Source organism: Hippocampus guttulatus, chromosome 21 (genome assembly GCF_054856545.1).
Source record: "Hippocampus guttulatus isolate MCC_2025c chromosome 21, RoL_Hgut_1.0, whole genome shotgun sequence".
Classification (NCBI taxonomy): domain Eukaryota; kingdom Metazoa; phylum Chordata; class Actinopteri; order Syngnathiformes; family Syngnathidae; genus Hippocampus; species Hippocampus guttulatus.
In genome coordinates, this window is record NC_141281.1 from 2,395,760 (window position 1) to 2,422,272 (window position 26,513).

Below are 26,513 nucleotides of genomic sequence, written 5' to 3' on the forward strand. Positions count from 1 at the left end.
AAGTTAAACGACCTCTTGATTTTTGGCATGAATGCAACTTTCCAAATGTACCCAGACTTATTTATTTGGGTTTTCAGATTTCCAAGTAGAAGCGCATTCAATTCTTCTGTCGTTTTGGTCCATCGGAAACAAAACAAAACAAGAAACAGGAAAAAAAAAATGTCCAAGTGGAATTTTGATCAGCACGGTGGCGTAAATGCTTCCTGACAACATCAACAGAATCCCAGCAGAGAGTCTTATTGAAGGCAGCAAGCAAGCTTAGCGTGTTGATAGATGAGGATTACCGCCGCGGTCACAGAGCTTTCAACACCGACGGATCCCAACAAGGCGCAGAACTCACAAAAATGTGTACTTAATGGTTTCAATGGCAGCTTTTGAAGGTGGATCAGACAATACTGTCGTTGCTAAGTGGCGTCCGGATCTAATAAGAGTTTTTTGGTGTTGGCTTTTTTTTTTTTTCTTGGTGCGCAAAGAGAAAGAGCTTTCGTTTCGATAGACATTGTGGAAAGACTGCAAAACGGATTTCAATGCACCTTGTGTCACATCCAGTATGCAAAGGAAGACTGACAGTACTTGATGTTCATTTTTGTGCAAATCAACATGGACGCGTCAGCTCATTTACCATTTTCTATAGTCATCACATCAGAACCCAATCAATTGAAAAGAGTGATCAAGGAGGCGCCGTGGCCGGACAGGAGGCCGTTAAGGAGGCTGGATCTTGCATTTGATTGGACCAAGCGGCTAGCGTAGCAGCTACGTTGCATTTTCAAGACGTTGCGAGAAAACAAGCCATCTTGTTTTTTCTCCCAACCGAGTACGAGCGGACGGAGGCAGAATCACGAAAGACGACGACAGCTCGACCTTCCCAGCCGTGATGCACGGAGGTGAGTCAAGCGCCGCCATGGACACCCGGGCCAAAACGTTGCTGTCAGCAGTGCTCCGATGCTCTCCGTCGGCGTGTAAACGCCTGACACCTTCTCCTGAGCACATCTGCAACGGAGCCGCAACACGCAGTCACACCACAGATGCTGAAAGAAAGACCCCGGCGCCCGAGCGCCCCGGCGCTCCCTCCCCGGCGCCCCGGCTTTTGAGCTGATGTCGCCTGACGCGGTCACAACATTGTTCCTGCATGGCTACGTCGGGCATGAGGCCGAGCGCCGCGTCGGGACGTACCTGCTTCCTGTTTGAAGGCTCCGTGGAAAACCGTTGTGACGAGCACCTGGTCGGTGTCAGCGCAAGTCAGCGTGAGGGCTCCACCGGAGAGACCTGCGGACCTGGAGCAAACGAAGGCAGAGCCTTACTACCAAGTCCTGACTTGGCTTCTTCATCTTGCCCTCACCTCCACCAAGGGAGGCACGCGTGCGCGTTTTGCTACACAGACCAATTTACACGGTGACGAAAAGGAATAGAATTGATGGATTCTGTACTTTAGCATCGTAAATTGCGTTTTAATGTTAAGTGTCCTGCTCACTTGTCCTGAGGGTGACTCAAATCTCACCCCTTTTATTGACCCCGCTGTTGTCCGCTCGAGTGCAAAGTATAGACTGGGAAATTCTCCCCCTTTGTCTGTTGTGTTCAAGTCGTTGAGGATTTCTGTCATTCTCGGTTTGTTTCTGCAGCTCATCGCTTTCAAACAGGTCAGCTCTGAAAGCAGCGGTGTCCAAACTATGGCGCGGGGGGTGGGGGGCATTTGTCGCCAGCCATCCATTTTTCAGCGGCCCGCAACATGACCCCAAACCCAAGAAATGACCATAAATGAGATTTGATGTGGGCCGCAAAGTTAGCTCAAAAAGGTGAGAAGAGACTGTCAGAAAAATCGGTGCCATCACTCCCAATATATTTGCTTAACATCTATACTGTGGAACTTTTCTCAATATTCAAAGATGCAAATAAATGATTAGAACACGATTTATCTTCAAAACACTGTCGTGAACTAAAGATAAGCCCATTTAGGAGGCAAAACTAGTTTCTTCCTCTTTGTGCTCTCAGGTTGACTGATGACGACGCCACATGAATGATCCTCAAGCAACCGTTTGAAAAATGGCCACCCGACGACCATTTTTTTTCTCCATTTTTTTGGTTCTGACGGCTGCTGTTTAGTCCTCAACTATTTGCCGTAACATTTTCAACAGAAGGCTGATGAAATGAGCCAGACAATAGAAACAATTGCGAATTGCTCTCTTGACTGACTTTAGCGTGTTTCAAAAAGTGGATGAATTTGAAAATGGCCCTTCATCCTTCCATTTTTTTCTGGAGGCGGCCCTCAAAGGAAAAAGTTTGGACACCCCTGCGTTAAACAGTCAAAATCCTTCAATGGCGATAGAAGGATTAAAAAAAAAAAAAAAAGAAATCATAATGTTACCTACCACCATAAAAGTAGAACAACTGCTTTGTGAAAAGAAGTAGGCCACTGCAAACAAACGCAACGCAAGGAGGACAAGAATGCTGCTTCTGAATGTTTTCAGCCGTGCCCCCAAATCGAGGACACACTTTTAAGGTCAGCAGAGTGTCGCGGAAGTGCAGCGGGTAGCAGAATGTTGCCGGCACTCGGCCGGGTGCGTCGCTGAACCTCGTCGACGTCTGTGGCAAGGTCACGGCGGGAGGCATAAATGGGACTTGATGGCTCTGTTGTTCCACGTCATCCGCCGTGCTCTTCTCCAGACCGTTCGGGGACGGCGCCGCTGAGTGCGGCTGACATGCTGTATGCACAAAAGAGGGCAAGCCATGTTAGGGGAGGAAAAAAATAATAAGTGGCAAAAATAGAACCCATTCTCACTGTGGTGAGACGTAAGCTTCAGTTAGCCCACACAATGAATTGCTGATGCATTTGCCGCATTCATCCCGACGCTTTTTCTTCTGCCCTTCACGCACTCATCCCCGAGTTTTGTTCGTATTAGTTAAACGACATAGGCAAAGATAATGGAAGTGGACCCTAATGTTACTCCAGACTTTTTTCCCTCTGCTTTGGCAAATGCCTTTTTTTTTTTTTAACTGCAAATTATAACCATAAAAAGAGCCTCTGATCCAACCCATTCTGTTAAATTAATAGAAGCACGCAAAAAAATGTAATGATAGCAATTAAGTCTGGAAAATGCTAATTTTATAGTCAAGGACGATTACCTCATTTATAGCATGTGCTGGAATGATGCCAGACGAAGGTAATTTAGATCCGGGTTGCTCACGGTTACATCATGATGAATAGGAGATGAGCGGGGCTTCATCACGCCCACCTCCAGTCGCACGACTCTCAATCACATGAGGAGCGTCAACGCTGTCAGGGGACAACCGGCGGTCCACAGGGCAGAAATGGGACTGCGGCGGAGTGAGGGTAAAATCCATTTGGAAAAAAGATGCGAGTGAGCGCTCGGGCGTGCAAAAAGGGCGCTTGAGCTCTGACCGTGAGCTCGAAAAGCGGTTGAATGAATGAAAGTGGAAGAATAGTGGCCCTCGCCTCCTCGCGTTTGGATGAACGTCGTCCTCAGACGAAAAAGTTTGGACACCCCTGCTCAGAAGGTTTTATTGCGCATCATTTAAAATTTCCCATCAAAACTCCACACCCGAGTGACATTTAAATGCAAGCATTTTGAAAACCTAACTGCATGGGGAAGTGTAAAATACTCACCTAAGTTAATTATTTGAGAGAGGCAGCTGGAAGGGCATTCCTTTTTTTATAGGAGGTCTGCCTGGTGCAATGACGTCTAACAGCTTCCCATTTCGCTTGAGCACTCCCTCCATGCCGGTACAGTACGACATGATGATAGGCCTCGTTGCGACCAACAGCTGCCTTTTCCTGTGTCATAAAAACTGCTGTTTCTTCCTCTTTTTCTTTTTATCACCTTAGCAGGGGTGCATGTTTTTATTCTTTGGGGGGGAGAAAAAAAGTCGTATTAGAATTAGAAAGTCCAGTTAGAAACTTTGGCGGCCATTTCTTCCCCGGATTGTCACTTAGCGATTGTGCAGCGCAGTTTTTTTTCCTTCTGAATGACGAGAAGAGTGATTGTTGTCGCACAATTTCTAAAGGCTTTATCTAGTACTCACAGAGTTTGCAGAACCAAAAGCATACGTTTGTGCTGTCCGGCAAACGGTTCGGCCATTCCAGGACAAAATTGCCCATTGCCTGGTCATCCTCCCATCTGCAGCCCCTTCTCAAGGATTTTTCCCCCCCAGATTATTTTTCCCCAGATGGGGTTTTGGGAGTTTTTCCTTGCTCTCCTGGCGGTCAAGGTCACTTTTGCGAGGTGGTAGAGTCAAGGACCCCAAAAAGCAGGGAGGCAGGGAGGAGCAGGGTGGACTGAGCAAGATGAATTTTACCCAAAAAATACAACTCACTGAAGTACTTGAACAAACTCCTGAAAACCCAAGTCACAAAAACCTAGAAGCAGAAAACAAAACATGGCAGGAGCACACAGACGCTCACAATGATCCAACCAAGAGTGAGCGAAGCCTGGGAAGTCAATCCAAGCAAAGTGACGAGACACACCTGGACAAAACACAAAGGCTTGAGGGAGCTGATTGGTTCAACACAAGGGACACTGAGGACGAGAACAGGTGCGCTCAAAAAAGCCAAATGTCTCTTTGAGACGCTTTTTGCGGTTAAGGGCAATGGACATAAATGTGTGACTTGACCTGACTTGTTATGATCACAAATGGTTTGAAGGCGGATCTCATTATTTCGATTTTCATGATTTCCCAATTGGAGAAAATGTTTGGAAAACTGACCTACATCACAGTCCCACGATGACCGACCTCCAGTACGCTTGAGACAAACCCAAAAGACGGTCATGCGTCTTGTATTTGCAATTCCGATCTACATCTGAGAACAGGAAACAAAAGGGTGTGAATAAACCAGCACAAACTCCAATGTGCATTTGACTTCACGCTAGCAAAGAGGGAGAATGACATTCGACTCAAACAGAGAAAATGACCGACGGTGGGAGGATTTTATCTATCGCAAGACTCATAACAGCATATGCGTTTGTCAATAGTGATCAAATAAATGCCAACTACTCCTCGACGTACTTTGATTTCAATTTCGGGAGAGGATTTCATTGTGAAAAATGTGTTGTGATAGAACGCGAGATATTGCACACGTATTTATTACACACATAAATATACATATATATTTATTTGGTGGATACCGCCGCCATATGAGTAACAATTGCAGGCGGGTCACACATTGCACCTGGGCTGGACTCTCTGCGGCCCCCATCCATCTCCCGCACAGATTGTGCTCCGGTAGGGCGGAGGCCTGCCACGTTAATGGAAAGGGGGCGACGCTGGGAGCATAGAGCCCGGAGAAGCCGGAAATGATCCCTCAGGCCATTGCTGCCACAGGATGAAATAGCGAGACTATTACCGTGGAGTTGTAAAGCTCCACACGCGCCACGCGCTATCATAATAGAATATTGATTCTATCAGATGCCAGGCCGCGGCCTGTCCCCGCGATGAAGAAGCGAGCACTAAAGGTCATTGTGTGAGAGAAGAGATTGGGGGGGTGGGCGAGAAAGGAGAGCATCAGCCATAGAAAAGAATATTTTGTGCATCACAAACAAGAGGTGCAACTGCGTGCATTGAGTTCACCCTACACAACGGGGGGTTTGAAAAACGACAGCCCGGTGGCTGTTTGTGGCCCCGTCATCCATTTTCCAGCGGCCCGTGACTTATATTACAAGGTACAAAAAAAATGATCAAAAGAACATTTTTTCTTTATCAAAACATTGTAGAGAATTAAGATGATTCAATTTTAGAGGCAAAAATTGTTGAAGACATCACATGAATGATCCTCAAGTCAGTGTTTGAAAAATGCTCACGTGACGACATTTTTTTTTGTTTCGTTTCGGTTCTGAATGTGGAGATTCGGCCGCCGTTTAGGGCAGAGCTGTTGGCCACCCCACACAACTAGGTAGGAAAAATCATGAACTATTTTTCTTTTTCCTGTTTCAAAAAGTTGATGAATTTGAAAGTGGCCCTGAAACAAACAAACAAAAAATCCCTGCTCAACAAGCAATCCACGGTGTTCAGTGAAATTGTGTTTTCCTGCTCAGCAGCTGTCTCCCACGCAGCCCTAAGTAACGGCAAGCAATTGGAACTATTAATTGTTGATCAAGGCAGTTGGGAAAAGTGCCAAAAGGAAAAAAAAAAATGACAAAATGGGCACCCAACATGTCAACAGCAGCACAAGCAGGAGCCGTTTATGCTTGATTGGAGTAATTTAATGTTTTCTTACCCCCCCCCCAAAAATACTCACAAATCCTGGGAGGACAGTTAAGAAAATGACTTTTTAATCATCCAAGAAGCTGCGGTGCCTTGTTTCTCCTGATGGCCCCATATTGAAGACTTAGAGCAATGTAAGCGGGGGCTAGGAGTGGGGGCTTCACTGGAGGAAGCATTTCATGGCAACAGTTGGGCTGATAGAACTTTAAATTTGGAATTTAAAAAAAAAAAAAAAAAAGACAACAGATCATATTGTTTCCGAAAAGGTGCTTCTTTTACAGTCCTCATTAAATAACCACAACGATAATGAGGCCACTTTTATCCTGTCTGGAGGAAATCAAGAATAAGCCTAAAAAAATGTGATCTAAATGAAAATAAATAAAAAAATAACAATCAGTGTGGATACAATATACAATTCCCTTGATTTAATTATAATCCATTACGTATGATTTAATGAGCATTGCTTTATGAACGTATACGTCTTTATATTTCTCATTAAGAGGTAAAAGGAACAATATCATGCTCGCAAGCCAAGTTGGACTTGTTTTGTACAGTATTCGAAGAGTATTTTTTCCAAAAGAACAAATGAAACATTGGAGTCGGCACAGCACGTCGGGGAGGCATAATGGGAAACGTTGCCACCCGATCCATTAGGAAATTGACAAATCTTTGCTGTGACATTCTGGCCTTCACAAACTTCATGATGAATTTTGTTTGCGCGGGGCTCTTTGCAAAATATATTCATGAAATTTCAATGTCAGATGGAAGAAGCCATCTTTTAAGCAGAGCTTGACTGTGACACGCTATCCCTCATTTCTATTCCGGCCACGGCTTTATTTAGTCAAATAAACACCCATTTGTTTTGCGGTCTTTCTATTTTTCTTTTGTCACTCCCTTCCATTTGTTTTCTCTTCCCCCCCTCCTCCGTTCTCTCGCTCACACACAGCACTGGTGATTGAACGGCGGTGATTGTCGAGGGCCGCGGTAAATGAAACTGCCACCGTAGCATCAAATATAATCAGTTTGATGAGTCTTGTTTATGCTCTCACACTCAAAAGTAATGTGATATTGATTTGGCGCTGGGATGTAGTACTCCTCCTCCTCCCTTATGCCGCGCTGACTATTGAACTCATTTCGGCCGCTTGAATCTCCCGCTTTCGGTCTGAAGTCTCCAACGACTCGTAGCACGCGGACGTCCAGATCATAGACATGTATGACCGAGTCTGGCAATCGTGGCGTGCATGACGTCACTGAAGGTAGCAAACAAAACAACTCACAGTGCGACTGATGGAGGGTCACACGGGTGCAGCAGCGGCAAAGGTTCACTTGTCCCGTTCCGCTTGGTCCTCTCTCTTGCTCTCAGCTTCACTTTAGCGCCGGCTCTCCATTGCACGGCATCCGCACTGCATCTGCAGTCAGTAAAAACGGTCGTGGCAGCTGACACTATAGTTATTGTGTCAGCTGTTCATCGTCCCATCTTGATTGGGATGCACCTCTGCTCGTCAGCCATGTTTGTTTTACGGCTTTTTTTTTTCAACTTTGGCCTCCACTTCTCTAATCGGTGTTTTAGTGCTTGAATGCGAACAAAAGGTGAGCAGCCATACTTAAAACATTTATCTGCCATTGAAGAGTCAAATGACATAATATTTGACCCTTATTTTTCACATCAGGATTTGCCACAATCCTAAAAACGTCAAAGTATCACTTTTGCCCCGCGATTGAGTTGCAAGTAGTCGAGAGTGTGCCCCGCCTCCTGCTTGAAGTCAATCGGGATAGGCCGCCCCCAGATGAAGACGAATGTGGAAAAAATGCATCGTATTATTCCCAAGGCTGGATGAGCCAACTGAGTGCTCCGCTGTTACCTTGCCACACTATCATCAGCGGTGCCACTTTCTGAGTGATGACTCTCCTACAGGAACCAACAGCTGTATGCGCAAATCATGCATATAAATCAATTACGGGGGGCCCTATGTACTTTAAACGCGCCCATTAATTAAGCAATGTCAGAGCCAATGAAGCGTGAAGTTCATTACATTTTTAGTATTGAAACTCGGGAGTATTTGAAGAGTCTGTCCAGAGATCGGGCTGATAGCTCAATGTCAGGCAAATGACAGAGGTAATGTCAGTCACGTGCTACGTTGCAATGTTGTTCGGGGAGGCATTGAGCGCTCTCATGAATTTACCACACACTGCAGGGTGGATCAAAAAGAAAAGTCGTACATTGACTGCTTTCCATTCATTTTCCAATGCGCCGTCAGCTTGACACAGCTCCGGACACCACCGACATTTTATTATTATTTTTTGCCCGTTGGTGAAACTGGCATTATGACGCTGCAAAGTTGCTTCTTGAACCGGTTGTACATCGATATATATATATATATATATATTTTGGACTCTTCTAGATGACACTGGTGGTCAAAACAAAGCGGTTTAAGGAATGGCAAGTCAGTGTACTTTCAGCTCGATGTTGAACAGAGAGTGCCATCGAGAGGAGTCCAAAAAATAGAACAACCGATTCATGAAACGACTTTGAAGCTAACATTGGTAAACACCAATGGAAATAATTAACATGAATACATTTGAATACCATTGCTTTTGTATCGATTATTTACAAAACCCGAACTCGTCAAACGACAAATGAATTCGGTTGCGAAACATTGAACGTCGGTGTGCAATGATCGAGGCCTTCGGGTGCAGCCGCAGTTTGTGTTCAGTCTGCAAAGCGGAGGTGGCGCACCGTGCTTCAAGTTTCTGGGAGATGACAGGGGAGGGTGGGAGGTGGCGGCGGCGGCGGCGGCTCAAGGTTTCAGAGAAAAAGGAAGCTGGGCCCAGCTGCCCGGCATTCAGCAATGACCTCTGCACAATGAAAGATGGCGTCTCCGTTTCCCACTCATTACAAGGTTCCACGCCGTGACTACATTTGCATATTCAGATCTTTTTTTTTCTCCCTCCACTGCACCTCCCCTCCCTTTTTTCACCCAGCGCAAAGGATTTCTCCTGCGAGCGGGACATCTGCCCGCCCGACTCCACTCAAAGAAATAAACACGTGCGCAGGCAGGCACGTGATCTATCCAGATGCCGCTGAAACATCGACATGCTGATGCGGAGCCCCGTTTCCTTCCTCGCTTCCTTTTGACCCCTGTGCTTCCCAAAGCTTGAGCACCAGGATGTCATGTTCAGGGTTCAGCGAAGAAGAGTACAGATTGGACCAAAACACCCGACAGAGGTCGAGAACGTACATCTGATTTGCATATTTGCGCTTTTGAACACAAGAATGGCGGAAGACTCGTTTGGTCAGGTTGAACACACTTTGGCTGCTGCCAATAAAAGCTTCTGGGTGGTTTAGCTGGAGTACACGATGAGCAAATGTCTGTGTGGATGGGGTCGGCGACTGTCGACACCATCGGTGCAACGGCTGGGATAGGCTTGTTCTGGACAATTCCCCCTATATGTCGTTTCAAGGTATAAAGCGCAGCAATGAGTGCCATGTTTTTTTTGGGGGGGGGGGGGCAAAATCAATTACAAAAGTGCTGAAATGACAAAAGAGAAAAAGAAAAACAAACAAAGCCAGGCAAAACAAACCAAAGTGTGACGTTGACTCCCTTTTATTTATTTGGGTGCGTTGAATTGAATTGAATTGAATTGAATCGGGCTTTGCCCAAAGTGTCGCCAATCTCAACGAGAAGCATAATGAGCTCGACAGCACTTGTGAATGCGAGCGCCGTTAGCTGAAAAGCTCGAGCTGAGGGCTGCACAACAAGAATTTTTTTTTCCCATTCCTCCACCTCCTCCCCATGTCACTCGGGCTGCATCCCCAGGTTGGCCCGGCAGAGCACGCACACACACACACACACACACACACACAAACACAACTTCTTCAACTTCAAAAAGTCACAGTTCCCTTCATGAAGAGGGGTTTTTTTTTTTTTTGCTTTTAACATAAATCAGCAGATGTGCAGCGCTCAGACCTAGCGGCATGTCTTTCTACCCCCCAGTCGTGTTTTTTTCTCCCAGGGACCAATTTGAAATTTAGATTGTGTGAAAATAATGTTTGTCCTCAGCAATCAAATATTTGAAACAGTGCAATTCCTTCCGCCACTCTGCTGTTGCACCCTTCAGCATCACTTGGGAGAGGCTTTGTTTCTTGGATGAAAAGGGGAAGGATACACTAATAGAGAAGCCTTTTATCAATAGTGTACAAAGAAACAAATATCCAAACAGATCAGAAGAAAAGTTTCTATACTTTATTGAAAATGAACATGAACCCCCCCCCCCCCCATTAAAGTGATGCGCTCATGAAACTTGTTCAACCTTGCCCATGAAAGCCATGAGCAACGGTGCACTGCCTCTTTGACGGAAATCCGAATATGTTGCATTGGAAAGGGAATTCCACCACTTCATGCAAATTCAAATGCACATGCAGTGAAAAAACATGATTGAAGAGCAAAATGCATCGAATAAATACATCAATGTAATAATAACGAGAGCGAGACAGAGAGCTGCTTTGAAACCCTCTCCCTACTTTAAAGCCTATTTTCAAACCCTACTTTGAAACCGTAAGCCTACGTAGAAACGCAATGACTACGTTTGAAACCCCAACTCCATTTCGAAGTCCACTTTGAAATCCTACCTGCACTCGGAAACTCTACTTTGAAACCCGGACCCAACTTTGACATCCTGCTCGGAACCCCTACTTTGAAACCATAACCTTACTTGGAAAACCGACCTTGAAAGTTTTGAAACCCGACATGCACGTCTTCAATTGAATGCATGGAATGAGAGAAACAAAATCCGACATATCCAAAATGGCCCCGATGTGTAACGGCTCCTCAAAAGGGAGAACCGACGGCGCCGTCGGGTTATTTTGCCCCCATTTTCGTTTCGCTGTCGAAGAACTCTTTCAAGGGCGCCCTTCAATGACATCTGCCCCCGGATGCCCGTCATCCTGTGGCGCCGCGGCTGTGACACATGCTAATAAGCTCACAACCTCTAATTAAGCAATATGCGTAAGTAGGCGGCCGTTATTGCTTGATTTGTGAAGCGCTTCATTACGCTGAGCACCGACGAGCAGACACATATTTAATCCACGTCAAGCTGGCTGGAATATTATCCCTTCTAATGGGAGGCCAATATGAATATTTTATTACTGAATTTGAGATGAGTAACTTTTACATCGGCTCTCCCTCAGCTGAATTCGTTTTGTGCCAACGTCAAAGTCTCTACTTGCAATCGGGTTTCATTTCCGGCTTCAACGTGGCTGGAATATGTGTGTACGTGCCGATCAACCATTTCCATCCACTTGAATGCATGACAAATGTGTAAACATAGTCTCCGAACCATCTTTCGGTTTGATGGAATCAATAGGAGCCCTCGGCGGAGCTCCCTTTACTATTTACCGTGACTATATTGAAATAAGTGACATATTGCCATGTAAAACACCTCATTGGTGTCAACAAGACTGTCCTCCAACGTTACAAAAACATAAATGGCCCATTGAAGACGCTAAATAGTTGCGTGAAGAGTTTGCTTCGCTTTTTTTTTTTTGGGTGGACGCCCGTTGACAGCAATGACAGGCTTCAGTTCACTCACTTTCCAGATTGGAAAACCAATCAGAGGCTCTCCAGCAAAAGAACTCTGAAATGAGCCGGTGAAGGGGTGATGCGAGTACCAGCCAAGAGGTGAGTAGCAGCATTCTGGACCGACTGGAGACGCTGCATGGAGGATTGGCTGACTCCAACGTTCAGTGCGTGACGATCATCGGGCCGAGCTGCGACAAAGGCACGACTTCAAGGCTAATGTGTTCGTCTGTGGGAGGGCCGGCAAGATTGGCAAAAGACTGATGAAGCTCAACGTCGACCTCAAACCCCCGAGTCAAAATGACAGTTGTGAAAGTGACAAGACAACAGTTTGGTGTCCAAACCCCTCGCTTCACTCTCATTGGTTGAGGTCTTGCTCTTAAGCGGAGTCGCACCTGCTTCCTCCCACTGGCTCAACACGAGGACACCCTGAGGGAAGAGAGCCGCCATGAAAACGGTGCAAATTCAGTTGAACAAACAGCGGGAAGAAAATGTTTGCGCAGGTAGCCGGCTTGCGTGTTTGACATGAGTCAGTGTCATTATGTGCCGTCATCGAGCAAATTCTGTGACAGCACTCACGTCCAAAAAGCTTCTTTCTTTTCCGTGGCTGGCGGGCGACGCCCGAGCCCTCCCGGTCCACCGTCCAAGGCTCTGATCGCTGGCCTGCACGAGGCGCCGTTCCGCTTGCGTGGTCCAAGCCCTCCAGGTCACCGATCACCTTCGGGAAAGCCGCACGCGCGCAGTCAGTGGGCCTTTCTCGGGCAACGCGCGGACAAGCATATGAGCGCAGCCTCTCGCTTCAGTACCCACACCGTACGCTTAGCATGTTCCACGTGGAAAAATGGCACCAGGCACTTTTTTTTTTTTACAGCTGCAAATCGCAGAGATAGGGAAGCCGAGTTGAAAAATGTTTGGCGAAAAATGCCTTTATCTAAAACCTGTACTAACTTGCCATTTAATTACATGCGGTGTACTTTGGAGAAGTTCTCCTGCTAAGCAGATATGGCTGCCAGGGAAGCATTGATCTATTCCTGCAACATAGCGTATATAGCCAAGGACATTCTCCTCTGTCTTCTAGCCGTATACACACACACACGGTTTTATGAATCAGAATCCTACTTTATTTCTGAGGGCTGACGACGACCTCATGGCAAACGAAGCGTGGGTCCGCCAGCACCAAAGCAGCAATCAAACGGGGGGGGGGGGGGGGGAGTAATTACAAAAAAAAAGAACGGCGGGCGCAGAATTGATGTGCTTTGTCAATTATTGTGGCTGCAAGGGTGTTTTTCAAAAGGTTAACCTCTTGGTATTCCCCGCATGATAAATTGGGTCAATATTGGTCGGGCGAAGACCCAAGTGGATCGCCGCTCGTGCGGTGGTGACAAAGGGAGGATCGTTCGTGGCACATTTCACGGGTTGTCACTTATTCATTCGTCCTTCTTGCGCTTCTTACTCATCATCCTCTCTGCGTGATGTTTGTGTCATCGCATCATTTGGACAAGTCGACGCGAGAACAGTTCGGCTCAATCCCTTTCCGCTTCCCTGTTGAACACCCCGAACCAATTTCCTAACTCATCCTCCAGCTTATACAGAAAAATCGTTTTTTCCCCCGTTTGGGCTTCCCTACCTGACCCCACCAAATGCCGAATTGATTGGGCAAGCGTCCCGATAGTTTTGTCAATAGTCTTTCATGGGAGAAGGAGCGAACCAAATTCAGAGCGAAGCACGTCGCATAATGCAACAAAGCAATGGCAGTCGAAAACGACAGCGTGCAGAAACTGCAGCCCCTCTCCGAAAGTGTTTCGGCACATCACGCGGAAAGAAGGAGAGAAAAAGCGCTGCGGAAATTGCCATCTTTATTTATCCTTGTCAGCGGAGATACTCCTCATCAGCATTTTTTTTTTTTTTTTGCGGCGCCATAAATAATTTGCGGGGAGAGGTAATAGTCAAGCTGGCGGAGCCTTAGTTGCGCATCTTTAATTGAAGTTTCACAGAAGCCCAGCCAGTTTTTGCATATGCTGCCGCCTTCCATATGGAGCGAGGAGACAACGACGCGAGCACAGTTGTCCGTCGACACTTAAGCGCTAGCCCGCGAGGAAAAGAGCGACGCGGGGGGACATAAACACACTGTGGTTTTAGGAGGGAAGATAATGACTTTGCCGGCGTTAATTTCTTCATCAGCCATCTTGTTTCTGCAGACAGAGCGCTTACGAGGCCTTCACCGAAGGCCTCGCGTTACGCCGGGTGCGGTTGCCTGCGTCATTTCGGCCCTAACTGTTGTTGTCAGCGGCGTTTTTTGCGAGATGGCATCTGTGGAACATCTGTTTTATAGGTCGTGAGTGTTTGCAAAGCTACACCTCACTTTACCTTTTTTTTTTTTTTTTTTTTTGCGTGCGAGCACACGGATGGCGACGTTTGGTACGGTCGTGATTCCGCCGCGCAGTTCCAGCAGCGTGGCCGATATCACAGACGCGCGCCCGGGGGCCGTATGCAGAGGGATCATTAATATGAACTTTCTTTGAGCACGATGCATATCATAAAGACCTCATTATTTGGGCGTTTGACCACCTATTTGCGCCGCTTTGCCAGGAATCTATCAACGGGGAGCATGAGAAAAAGGCTTCAATCAACATACAGTAACCGGTGGAATAATGGCTGTATCAACAATCGGAAGATTTCATTTTGCACGGCCGCTTTTCGTTTTCTCGCATTTCGGCAAACAGGACACACCTGACTGTTGGGTGCCTTCCAAACAGTGTCTCACAATGTCCACAGCTCAGGGCCATTCTTCCGGGACTTTAATTGTTAAGGTGTTCGTTTAGACAAATTCAGCCTGTAAATGTGTGAGTAATATGCAAAGCCGCTGGCCCCCGGAGCTGCGGTCATGTTATTCTAAGGGAGGAGCGACTCCTCCGGGGCACCGGCGTCCAGGACACTGCCTATGAAAACAGAGCACTTTAAAGGAAATGAGCCATCCGTCAATATTGCCTCAGTAAATGGAAGCAGCCTTCTTCGGGAGCACAATTACCCTCGCTAACGAGAGTGGAGTCACAGCATTACATATTTAAATGGGGTTAAATATTTGTATCACTGTCGATCTCGGAGGGCAGGTTTGGCCAAAGATTTTGACAACGGAAAAAAAAAAAAGGGCCCCGTTTGGAAAGAAAAAAAAAAACCACCTCGCATTTTCTCTGCTGCGGAGGACGCAACAGAGGAAAAGATCACTTGCAGACATGGACTCTCTTTGCATTTGGGAAGCAGCAACTGATTATCATTGGGCCATTGTCAATTTTTAGTTGGGAACCGATTGATTAGAAAGACGTGATTTTGTAGAAAGATGGTAGATATATATATATATATATATATATATATACACAGGTATATATATATACAGATTATATACTGTATATATATATTTAAAAAAAATTTTTTTTGCAATGCATGTGGGGTTTTAGTTTGGGTCTTGGGACAGAACCAAATCTCAATTCTCCTTTTGGATGTATGCCCACAATCTCAATGTTTTCTATTTTCTCATCTGTTTTGCTTTTATTGCTCTTTATCTGGGAAGAGCCATCGCTGTACATCTGGAGGCCAATACGCACACAGCGCCCTGTCGCGTGCGTATCTGAATGCCAGAGCATAAAATGCCAATAAAAATCAGCGCACGTGTGCCCGCAATGCCCTTTGGTGATTCCAGGTTGCTCGCACATACATAAAACCAGATGAGAGGTCGGAGCCGCAAGGCGCGGTGGGGATGGAGACGGACTCCCCCGGCCGTCACCGTCCTTTTAACGCCCTCGGCGTTCTCTTGCGGCGAGGTCGCAAACAACAGACGGAAGCGCCCGAGGAGACGCGCGCATCCTTCACTTCACGTGGCCTCGACGCAGCTCTTCCCAATTGTCTTCAGCGATGCGTTTGCGGCCGAGCGCTTTGCGCGAGTTCTTTGCCGGGACGTCTGATCTGGGTCTACGGGCTCGGGCTCGGGCCCGGCGCGCCCCGGAGAGAGCGAGAGAGCCAACGTTGAATGTTTACACTCCCCATCAGTCAAATCATGACGGAGGACTATTAGGACGTAACGGAGCCTCCGAGCTAATTGTTAGCGCGGATGTATAGTTGCCACCTCCCGCCGTTCCTCTGACAGTCAAACTTCCAAATATTAATCTAGTGGAGATGATGCAGGTTGCTCTCAGGGGGGACTGACAGGAATGATTGAAGAAAGGAATAAATGCAGCACTTGTCAGGTAGCACTAATGAAGCAATGTTTCACACACTGCGGCGTCTTGTCAAAAGTCAGGATGAAAGAGGTTGGCGATGTAATTAAATTCCCCGAGCGCCCCCCCCCCCGCCCCCCCTCCGTCGAGTCAGTCGGGCCGGCGTTGTTGTCAAGCCTTCGACTCAACGCGGTGCGAGCAGGCGATTGCTATTTGCCAAGCGGTGACTACAACTGATCTTTCCAACCAAGTCGGGATTTGTTTCTGGGGGCAAATCTTTTCTCTTCTATTTGAGAAGGAAACGGCATTTTACATTTGTTTTTGCCCAAGGAAATCCTTTGGGATTCTCGTTCTGCAGGTTCGCGGCGTTGCCACTCGCTCTCTTGGCGCCGCACGGCCGCACTCGTGTCCGCTCCCGATTTTGAGGCTGCGAGTCACCGACCTCCCTCCGCATCCCCACCGTGTGTGAGGGTCAGGTCTGCATCCCACCCACCTTTCCTCATCTTGCCTTAAGCCCCCCCAAAATGACGAGCAGGCACCCGTGGCGGGGCAGAATGTTGGGTGCAAATGAAGACAATAGCGTCCATCCTGTCACCTTATGCAAAATTCCGAAATGCCGTACCTCAACGATGGCCCCGTCCGGCTGGCGGAGGAAATGCCGGTATCTTTGCTTGAGCCCGCTGACGTAGAGCGTGTGGATGGCTACGTGGGTGCCGGTCTCTCCCCGTGGCAAGGGAGAGGGCTCCTGACGCCGCTCGTCCGTGGGGGTTGCGCCGGCGGCCGACGGCTTCTCTGCTGTCCACGTATGCTCATAGACTGCCACCTAGTCTCTCGCACACACACACACACACACACACACACACACACACACACACACACACACACACACACACACACACACACACACACACACACACACACACACACACACACACACACACACACACACACACACACACAATCAGGTTTAGGATCGCATTTGGTCTACTTTCCCCCGACAGACCGGAATAGAACACAAATGTGTGATCTGTTGTGTTAAAAATGGGATGATCATTGGAAGTCAACCAAACAAATGCAAACGAGCAAGGTAACAACAAAATCGCAATCCGTGCGAGATCAACCGATCGTTAGCAGGCGTGTCCCGACTTTTTCCGCCGAGGGCCACTTGAAATGTTCTTCAATTTGAATTCGTTCAACGGGCTCATATCAGTCGAGCCAGCAATGACATCTTCTTGTTACTTTGCAACACGCTTACTGGTCAGAAAACACCCAAACGGCGGGAGGAAAAACAACTGCACGTTCAACGTCGGGGTTTCATTGAGCGGCGTATCCGTGCCAGCCGGCACCTCTAAACACTTAGCCAAATACAACTCAAGGCACTTTGCAGAGAAAACAGTGAGGCCCGTTCCCTCACTTGTAATTGGAGCCGCCGCAGAAGCTGCAAAGCGGGCCGTCTCGCCGTTAGAAAGGATGTCATTGTCAAAATGCCGCTCGCGTGCGGGGTCCACCGCCGCAGTCTAACGCCAGGATGAGCTCAGTGGACTCTGCGTGCGTGCGGGTGTGCGTGCGTGCGTGCGGGTGCACACGCCCAAACAATGTGTGCCTTGCCAGCCGGCCATCCGTCTATTTGCTTAGTAGTCATCCTAATTGCAGTTATGACCCTCACCAACAGTTGCCTGCAAGGTGCCTTTCCGTTGAACTTGTCTTTAGTTGGACGCTACTTTTGGGGCAAAACGGTTGGGAAGGTCCCGAGTACAAGGACGGTGTGCAAAACCGTCAAAATGAAACACACCAAGTGGACATTTTAGATGGGCAATTGCTGAACGAGTGACACACAATCTATTTTGAAACCCAAACGACTGAATCACAATCGTAACCAATTGAAGATTAAAAACGAAAACGGTCCCGTCGCTCGTTGTTGTTGTTGTTCAAATTTTGTCGCTCGTCAACACCGGGTTGAAAGAGAAGCTTGTCTGCTGAGGGCCGGCCGGGAGTCACTTTAGTTTAAATGCACCCGTTTGGGTGTCTCCTTGCGCTGTTCCGGAAGCCTTTTTTTTTACGGCCCTCTGCGAATGAGCACGCAAAATCCAGTGGACGAGGCCAAACAAAAGCTTGAGAAGATTTTGCACGCGGGGCTCGGGCGGCGAGCCTCAGAGGCTCTGCACGCCGACCCGACTCGTCTGGTTTTGTTCCGCCGGTGCCTGCCTGGCTTCTTGCTTTCTAACAAGAGTCGGAGTGCTCTTTGCTCTTTGCGCCGTTGGTTCCATTTGCTAGCACTAAGTGACTGATTTAGGTTCGGTGCCTGCGTTGGAGCAGGCGGGCCGGCCAGCTGCGGTTGAAGCAGATAGCGTTCAAGTGAGCTAACCCAATTGCCAGCCAATCAAGCCGGGATTTATTGTCGGGGTCTGTATTTAGAATCTGATAGAGTCCGCATCAGTCCCTTGACTGGCATCACGAGAGACAGACCTGATGCGTTTTGGCGGAGGACTATCGATGGCAACGCGTCTTTTCCAGCAGGGACATCAATTTCAGCATTTGGAGACATTACGGCAAAGGGCGAGCGGGCAAGGGGGGGGGGGGACAGACCTGCCTCGCAAGCCTTTCTCAGGGGGAAATGGGATTTCCTGCCCGCCCAGCCGAATACGGACACAAAAAAGGACATTTTCGACTTCAAGCTGGATGGTGTTGCTCGGCAAAACTGGTGGAGGGGAGCGCGTCTCATTTTTATTGACTAATAGCTTGGCTGTTGAGCTTTCGGTGCCTCCAAATTCATCGCGCTCGCCAATATTGGTGAGTTTGCGGGCATGTCGGACCAATCAAAAGAGGACTTTCTTCTCGCGCTCGGGCCCCCGGTCGTAACGAAAGCTCAAATCGTGGCGCCGCCCGAATGACATTTTGCCGCTTTTCCCCCCCACCGTGACTTCTGCTCATCGGAAGCAAGGAGGTGCTCCTCACCCTGGGCCACCACAGCCTTTGCTTTGTACCTCCGCTCCCGCGCGGCTCGAATTTAAAGTGAGAGAAATAATTCCAATCTCACTTTGGCGACGAGTGGAGGAGAAATGTAAACAATGCCTCCCTGCGGGCCGGTGCTTCATCACTTTGACGGGCGCATTTGAATTTGCCTGGGCGGTGGACAGTTTCGCTTATTTACGTGTCATTTGCGCAGGGAAGGCGAGGCTGAGGATGGAACCCGAGTATGCCGACGTGGAGCTGCGAGCTCCACGTCGGCACGGAACTGGGGAGACTTCCAGCCGGGCACCAATTTGGCACTTTTGCTTGCGCTTCGACGGCGGACGAAGGCTTTGCGAAAAAAACGGGGAGAAGGGCGAGGAAGGGGTGCGCGCCACACTAGAGGCTATCCGAGCTCCAAAGGGTCACGCCCCCCCGCCCCGGACCCGACCCGTGCATGGATGAGCCAAGCGATGTCAGCCATTAGAATGGAAACAGATCCGCTCTAATCTATGTGTTGTGTTGTGTTATTTTTGTTATTTTGACTTCAAAATGGCGCCGCGTGAGTGGCTGCCTTTCCATTAGCTCCTATATTTTGTTGTTCTACTTCTTCCTTTCATAACTTTGCTGCTGTGAATTGGGAATTTCTCCATTGCGAGACTAATAAAGATTTTTCTTATCTTATCGGAAAGCTGGCCAATATGCGCGCGGTCGGCAGATATCATTGGAGCATCTTAAAAATGGCGCGGAGGCACTCGCTGCGCCATTTGGCCCGAGCGCAAGACGACGTCTCGTTAAACGCGCCACCGGACGAGACGGGCCGCCCGCTCGCATTTGTCACGTTGCGAGGTGGTGGTGGACCCCAAAAAGCAGGCAGGAGGGAGGAGCAGGGTGTATTTGAAGAATTGTATTTAAAACAAAGAAAACTAAATCCCAAACACACAAAGTCCAAAGTATCAAACAAAAACCATGACTAAAGCTAAAACACAATGAACTAAACATGACAGAAACTAAGAGCAAACAGCAACAATGACCCGACACCGAGTGTTCGGGCAGGAGTCCTTTTATACGACTAATTACCAAATGACCAACAGGTGTGGAGCTGCCGGGGGAGCCCTACAGTGCCACCTGTTGGTCCCTAAACCGAATCATGACAGCATTTGCACGCGGCAAATACGCACGCGCCCGCGCGGGCAGTGAGCAGACGGCAAAACGCACAACGACGCTTTCCGGCGCTCATTACCGTGCTCATCCGGCAAAACGGCCGCCGATTAACATCTGAAGTGGAATCATCACAGCCAAAAAGTCGTGCGACAAAACGGCATCCAAAACCAGCACGGGACAAATTTGGACTTCAAGGGTTGGGGGTTTGCGAAAGATATCCAACAAACAAAAGTGTTCATCGTCTACAGTAAATTCGAGCATTTGAAATAACGAGACTTTAAGGCACGGTCCGATTCGCTCACCATCCCCAAAGCGGCCGAGGTCAACGTCTTTCAAGGTAACCCAAGAAACCGAGTGACATCACCTCACATCTGTCTGTCCATCTTTGATGCTGTATTTTGGTCTTTCCCCAATTTGGCGTCACCCCCGACCCCCCGCAAAATCTCGGTCGGCCCGGGCTTTGCTAGATAATGACATCCTCTTAATTGCGAGGGGCACATTAAGCCGCGGCGCCGACACTCCCTGTAATTAAACGCTTCGCGTCGACAAGTTCCTACTCGAAAAAAAATGTCTCCTTCACTTGTCTGCCTCGTGAGCCAAGTGTCAGCCTGTCTCGAAACGGGAGACACGATTGTACCGCGGTGGGGCTTTGAGGAAAAATAGAACGCTGCTAAAAGGAAGGAAGAAAAAAAAATCCGTTGTTTTGCACATGACACATGTAAGTCATCCGCAACAATCGTCATGTTGTGGATATTGACTGCAGCAGACTTTGTCATCACTTCTTGATTTGAGGTTGACTCCGATGAATATTTGCTTGGGAGTTTTCTTCAGCTCTCTCCTTGGTGACATTGGGCTCATGTTGGTGTTAACCGCTGAAAAATTCCAGCCTTTGCGTCGGCGGTCCCGTTTCGTCTGCGGTCAGAACTTGGCCGCGCTGCGCTTTGTACAAAAAAACATGACACGTGCGACTTGTCCAAGACTGTTGTTTCATCTTTATCTTGGCCCTTTAGTTTGAGTCGACCGCTGTTTTTACACGTTAGCGCTCAGCCAAGCCTGTGACCTTTTCAGGAAGGCGGCCGCGTAGCATTTGCAGTCATTTCTCATACGGTGGGCTCTTTCTCGGGCCCGGACTGCGCGGATGCTGCGCTTTCCTGCCCTCGCCTGCCTGTTGTTGCCTCGGGCCATCGGGGCCCAAAGCGCTGTCCGCTCCCAGAAAAAAAAAAAGAAGCCACTTTAATGTGACATGCACATGCAGGCGTGCAAAAAGCGTCTGACTCCCAGTGTACGACTGCCCCCTTCGACAAAGAGCGCAGGATTCGGATGAACCCTGCGTCGCATTTCTGCACACGCAGTCGAGCGCGTGAACAATCACATGGAGCGAAGAGAGCCGCCGGACCCGCGTGGGCCGAACCTTGACCCCGCGCCAGCCACCTTGGCGCTCGGCGTGTTCCGGGTGGCGTGTTTTTTTTCGTCCCAGCGACCGCGTCAACGTTGCGAAGCACCTTGGGCGCCCCCCCCCCCCCCCCCCCCAATTGCCTGCCAGTCATCTATTACCTCGACACACCAAGACAAACGACACGAAGGAGCGTGAGCGTTGATGCAATCAGGTTGGGAAAACATCTCCGGGGCCGGCCGACAGACGTCTTCTTAGCCTTTTCTGCTTTCTATTTAATCTGTCCTCTCCTCTCCTTCAATTATCCCAATGTCAGCACCAGTGGGAAACTTTGCACTTGGATGAATTAGCAGCAAACGAGCTTCGCAGGGGCTAAGCCTCTGCCGCGCTCTGTCACTGCCATCGCAATGGCTCCGACAAAGCAGTTTTCGATACCTGGGAAAGTATTTCAGAGTTGGACACCTCTCTTCTATCTACAGGGAGGCCCAGATTTGATTACTCTAAGAATATCATTTTTCGGCTACATTGTTGCATGGCTTGGTATATTTAAAAACAAAACAAAACAAAAAAAGAGTACAGTAGACACAGGGTTCCATGTTTTTCCCTTTCCCTCATCCCTCCTTTCTCCCAGCCAGCTAATGAAGGCCTCGTGGCCTACTCTTATTAAAATTTCGCCCTTGCCTCCGATATTAATTGGCTCGGTAATAAGAAATGCAGCGGATTCATTATTTAATTGCAGGGGCACATTTGGAATACAGTTTCGGAAATGTATTTTTAATGAAAAACACTACATCCTGACCTAATCATATCAACCTTATTCCATCTCATTAGGGATGCAAAAAAAAAATCATTAGAGTTGCAAAATATTAGTTTCAACTCTTGTCGGGCTGCTCCTTCGCTTGCCTTCATGAATTGTCACGTTGATATATCTATATATTTTTCCCCTTGATGTGATAAATAGTTAATGAGGGGAAATGACACAAGGAATTGCGCGTGGGCAAATTAGGCTCCAGTTAGCAAAGTGACCCTGGATGGAGACTCGCTCTCACTAATTATAAAATAATCACACATCAGCCCGTCTTATTTGGATGAAAAATAACACCGAGGCGCAAAGCGTAATGAGCGCCAATTAAGTGACGTGCGCGCGAGTAGTTGAAGCTTTGATTGATTGATTGATTTTGTTTTGAGCATTTCATGTCCAATTGTCAGTAAATCGGTATTGATAGTGTCAAGGTTCAAGGATAATACTGGGGAAAAAAAAAAAAAAACACGGAGCTATCAAGTCATTACATTTTGAATCCCCCGTGTGTCAAAAAAGGTCGGTCATACCCGGGTAGCAAATTCGCAGGCGTCATCACCGCATGTTGATTTAGCCGTCGCATTTTGGGAAAATGTCTTTGCGGGAGGTGCTTTCCGCAGACCAATCAGGCCGCTTCCTAGCTGGCTTTCTGTTTTGGTAATTATCCCGCGCTAATTAGAATGAAGCTAAATACCTCCGAGATAAGTTCACCGTTTCCTGAAATGTAACTAAAGAACATTGGAATGATATTGAAGAAGTCAATTCTCGACGTTGTTTTGGGCTCGAGTTTAATTTGGTTGCCGGCCGCATCCGCGTACCTTGCGCCTCTCGCCGTGAAAGCCCCTCCATTGCTCTGCCTTCTTGACGATGTAGCTCAGCTCCTGATTGGACAGCTCCAAGTCCCGAGGTAGGAAGTAAGTTCCCTCCTTGGCGGTGAGCCTCTGGAAGATGTCCAGCATGCGGCCATTGTTGTGAAATCTAGAGGGCGGGGAGTCGGAAAAGGAGTAAAAAAAAAAAATACCAGAGCAAAGCTGCGAATGTACTCCACATGCGCGGCCGCATTGCCTGTCACAATGGCTCCGTTTGAAAATCAATGGGAGAAAAAAAAAAATATCAAGACAAATATAGATCAGAACGGCTGAAAAAAAATTGGAAGTGCAAATGGAATCAAATATGTTGCCCTTGGACTAGGAAGCACTTTGTTCTCACACCGACTCCGGCGTTGTCAGTGTGTGTGTGTGTGTGTGTGTGTGTGCGATGATGGTCTGTGCGCACGATGCGTCTGGTCGTGTGTGGGAGTCCAATCCTGCCAGATTGCCGGTTGCAGATGAGTTTGGAGAGCCCGGCCTGAGTCACAAGGAAAGACTCGAGACCAAAGCGGACAGCGTATTGATCCAGAGATGCTTATCACAAAAAAGCGCAACGATTTCTTTGAGCCGCATATGGATGCAGCCGGCCGGCCTTGAAAAGGAATCGCCATGTCTGTAAGACTTAAAAAAATAAATAAATAGCGCATTGGCTGACCATCAAAACAAGCCGACCTTGCGCCCTTCCGCAGAGATTGTAGTCTGTCGGAGGGTAATCAGCTCTCAAATAAAACCGACATCAAGGAAGCGAGGATTTATGCATGAAAGTGGCGCAACGCTTTGAAGCCAGCATCATCCCCAGCCCCCCTTGGGATGCGCATGTTTGGACTACCCCGACCTTGCACACAACAACGCCATCCGTCTCGTTTCATTCCGCACTCGAACGCGGCTTCTCATTCATTCACGCCATCTCTCGCCAACCAATAGTCCGTATCTCTTCATCATCCCTTTTCAAACCACATTTGACTTCTTTGCTGCCGGAAAAGGCTGTGAGCGCGCGCGCGCGTGTGTCATTAGTCGGCGGCCTCGTCACAGACGGCGGATAGTCCGCGTACCGGCAAGAGGAGGTACCCCTTGCCCGCTCGCCCTTTGCCGTAATGTCTCCAAATGCCACATGGTGGAAGAAAGAGTTCTTTCTGAATGGATGCCGAAACCCGAGTCTGCTGGTGAGAACCAGGCCAGAGTGTTGCAAAGGAAAGTATTCGTCTTCATTGTCAGATTGCCATGAAGCTCCCGCGTGAGCAGGCGTCTATTCATCCGCAGCCGTGAGCCTCACCTGAGCAGATAAACGCCAAGGATGGTGAGCGACAGGAGAAAGATGACCGCGTAAAGGAAGACGGTGACGGCCACCCCGGCCGCACCCGATCGCTCGGCTCTTCGGAAGTGCCAGAATAGCTTGGCGGCGTCCCCCACCGGTCTGTCCGGCTCGTAGGATAGACGCTGCCGCGACAAACGTGAGGTTACGGCCATGGATAGATAGATAGATAGTCATATTGGATCTCATTTGATTGGGAGCTGTCAAACATCAACATGGCAAGATTTGTCGCCCGGACAAAAAAAACATTTCTTCTATGCTTTCAATTTAACATACAATTCATTTGCAATTATTATGGTTTGAACATTATCCCTGCGCATGATAAACACACACACACGTTTTATTTTCCACATCCTCAACTCTCTATCCCCCCCCCCCCCCCCCCATGTAATCTAAAGTCACTTTGCTAAGATAAAGTGAACTCCTATTTAAAGCGCACAAGTGTCCAAGTTATTTTTAAGTGACTTACCCCGAGGACGGCGTCCACTGCAAGGACTGCCAGGGGGTGCAGGACTGTCCACACTCCCTGAGCCATGATCAACTTTGACGTGAAGGAAGGCAGTGAGCCAAATATCCGTTGACAGCCACATCTGATCAGAACCAGCAGGAACGTGACTGCGTTCAAGGTCAGGGGACCCACCACCACCATGACCAGCTCCTCGCGGTTGTGAAGCAAAGAACTCTGGTACACCAGGTCCACCGTGTAAGCGTGGAATCGGAATCTGGTGAGAGGCAGAGGGTGTGGGGGAGAGGGGGGGGGGCGATTTAATGTGCACGCGTCAATATGCATGTGGCAGATTTAGCATGTTGCGCCACTGTCACTATTCACACAATCTCAGATTATTTGCAATCATTTTGAATTGTATTTGATGGTAGTCGTCATTAAGATCATCTGCTGGATTGCTTTGCAGCGCCTTCATAATATTGCGCCTGAATAAAGCGAATATGAAGAAAGAGGAGGTGGGAAAAAAGCATCACATGCTGCAAAACTTGCTTTGTTTTCTTTTCTTTTTCCACTTCCAAGAGAGTACACGCCAGATCGACTCTCCATTTACAAGCAAGCCTCATGAGCTCCTTAATCTTCCCATCAGTCAGGAGACGGCAAAGCAGCGGCAACAAGGGACAGGTCGGCTTTCTGCTCATTAAGTCCCACCTGATTCTGCCTATTCGCGATTCTGTTCATTAATCTCAATGAAGAGGTCCATTGGAGTTTCATGCGCAGCAAAACTACCGATGCAAATTCGAACTTTCTTCTGGTCTGGCTGTTCTAGTCCAGCCCTTGAAAATTGTGGTCTTTGCTTTGGGCAGCATTTTCAGATGCATCCACTGTGGGCCCGGGTTTCCAAAGTGGTGCTTCAACAGGATACACAAGAATGTGGCACAAAAGCAACTGTGCATTTTCTGTTGTCTGCATGCGTGCATGCATATCAATAGTCGCCCCTCCCATCCTGATAGCTATGTGTGTGTGTGTGTGTGTATGTGTATCAAAGGAACTGAACTCACTTGTTGACAGGAACTGCAATGGCCTGGAGGTAGAGCCACTGGCTGCAGTAATGCAGGTAGAGCCTCACAAACCACATCAAAGCCAGCAGCAGCATAATGAGGCTGAGCTGCAAAGCGCAGACCCGCCGGCAACCACATGGTTGTTGTTGGTGGCGGCGGCGGCGGTGGTGGTGGAGCTGTTGCCGCAGCAACGCAAGGCCCAGCTCGGATGGCAGCATGCGAAGGACCAAGTGGGCTGGCTTGAACAGCTGAGCAGAACGGACCGAGTTGTGGACAGGCCTGGTTTTAGACAACACACGATTACGTTTATGCATTTCACAACAGTGATATACTATGTATATTGTCATGTCCTTGTTTATGACGATATGAGTGCAGCGTGTTCTACTGGAGACAAATTCCTTGTGTTCTACATACTCGGCCATTAAAGATGATTCTGATGGTTAAGTGATAGACTAACTGTCGCCTAAGGAACAGAACTCGTTAAACGGAAGACCCCGTGTATACGGGAAACGACTGGAGATTGT

General features: G+C 48.2%; 1 protein-coding gene across 2 annotated transcripts in view; it reads right to left on the bottom strand.

Moving 5' to 3' along the window:
• Positions 1-10,510: 10,510 nt before the first annotated feature.
• ofcc1 (orofacial cleft 1 candidate 1) overlaps positions 10,511-26,513 on the bottom strand; it is a 43,346-nt gene continuing 27,343 nt past the window's right edge. The window contains exons 9-15 of one of the 2 annotated variants that reach the window (XM_086102642.1): positions 25,990-26,268; positions 24,956-25,208; positions 24,448-24,611; positions 23,124-23,283; positions 16,623-16,823; positions 12,369-12,507; positions 10,511-12,218 (exon numbers count right to left, since the gene is read on the bottom strand). In XM_086102642.1, coding sequence (XP_085958768.1) covers positions 12,169-12,218; positions 12,369-12,507; positions 16,623-16,823; positions 23,124-23,283; positions 24,448-24,611; positions 24,956-25,208; positions 25,990-26,268 — 1,246 coding nt within the window. In that variant the 3' untranslated portion in view covers positions 10,511-12,168. Of the gene's footprint in view, positions 12,219-12,368; positions 12,508-16,622; positions 16,824-23,123; positions 23,284-24,447; positions 24,612-24,955; positions 25,209-25,989; positions 26,269-26,513 lie in introns of those variants that run through there. The other variant, XR_015099077.1, reaches the window with a different exon arrangement.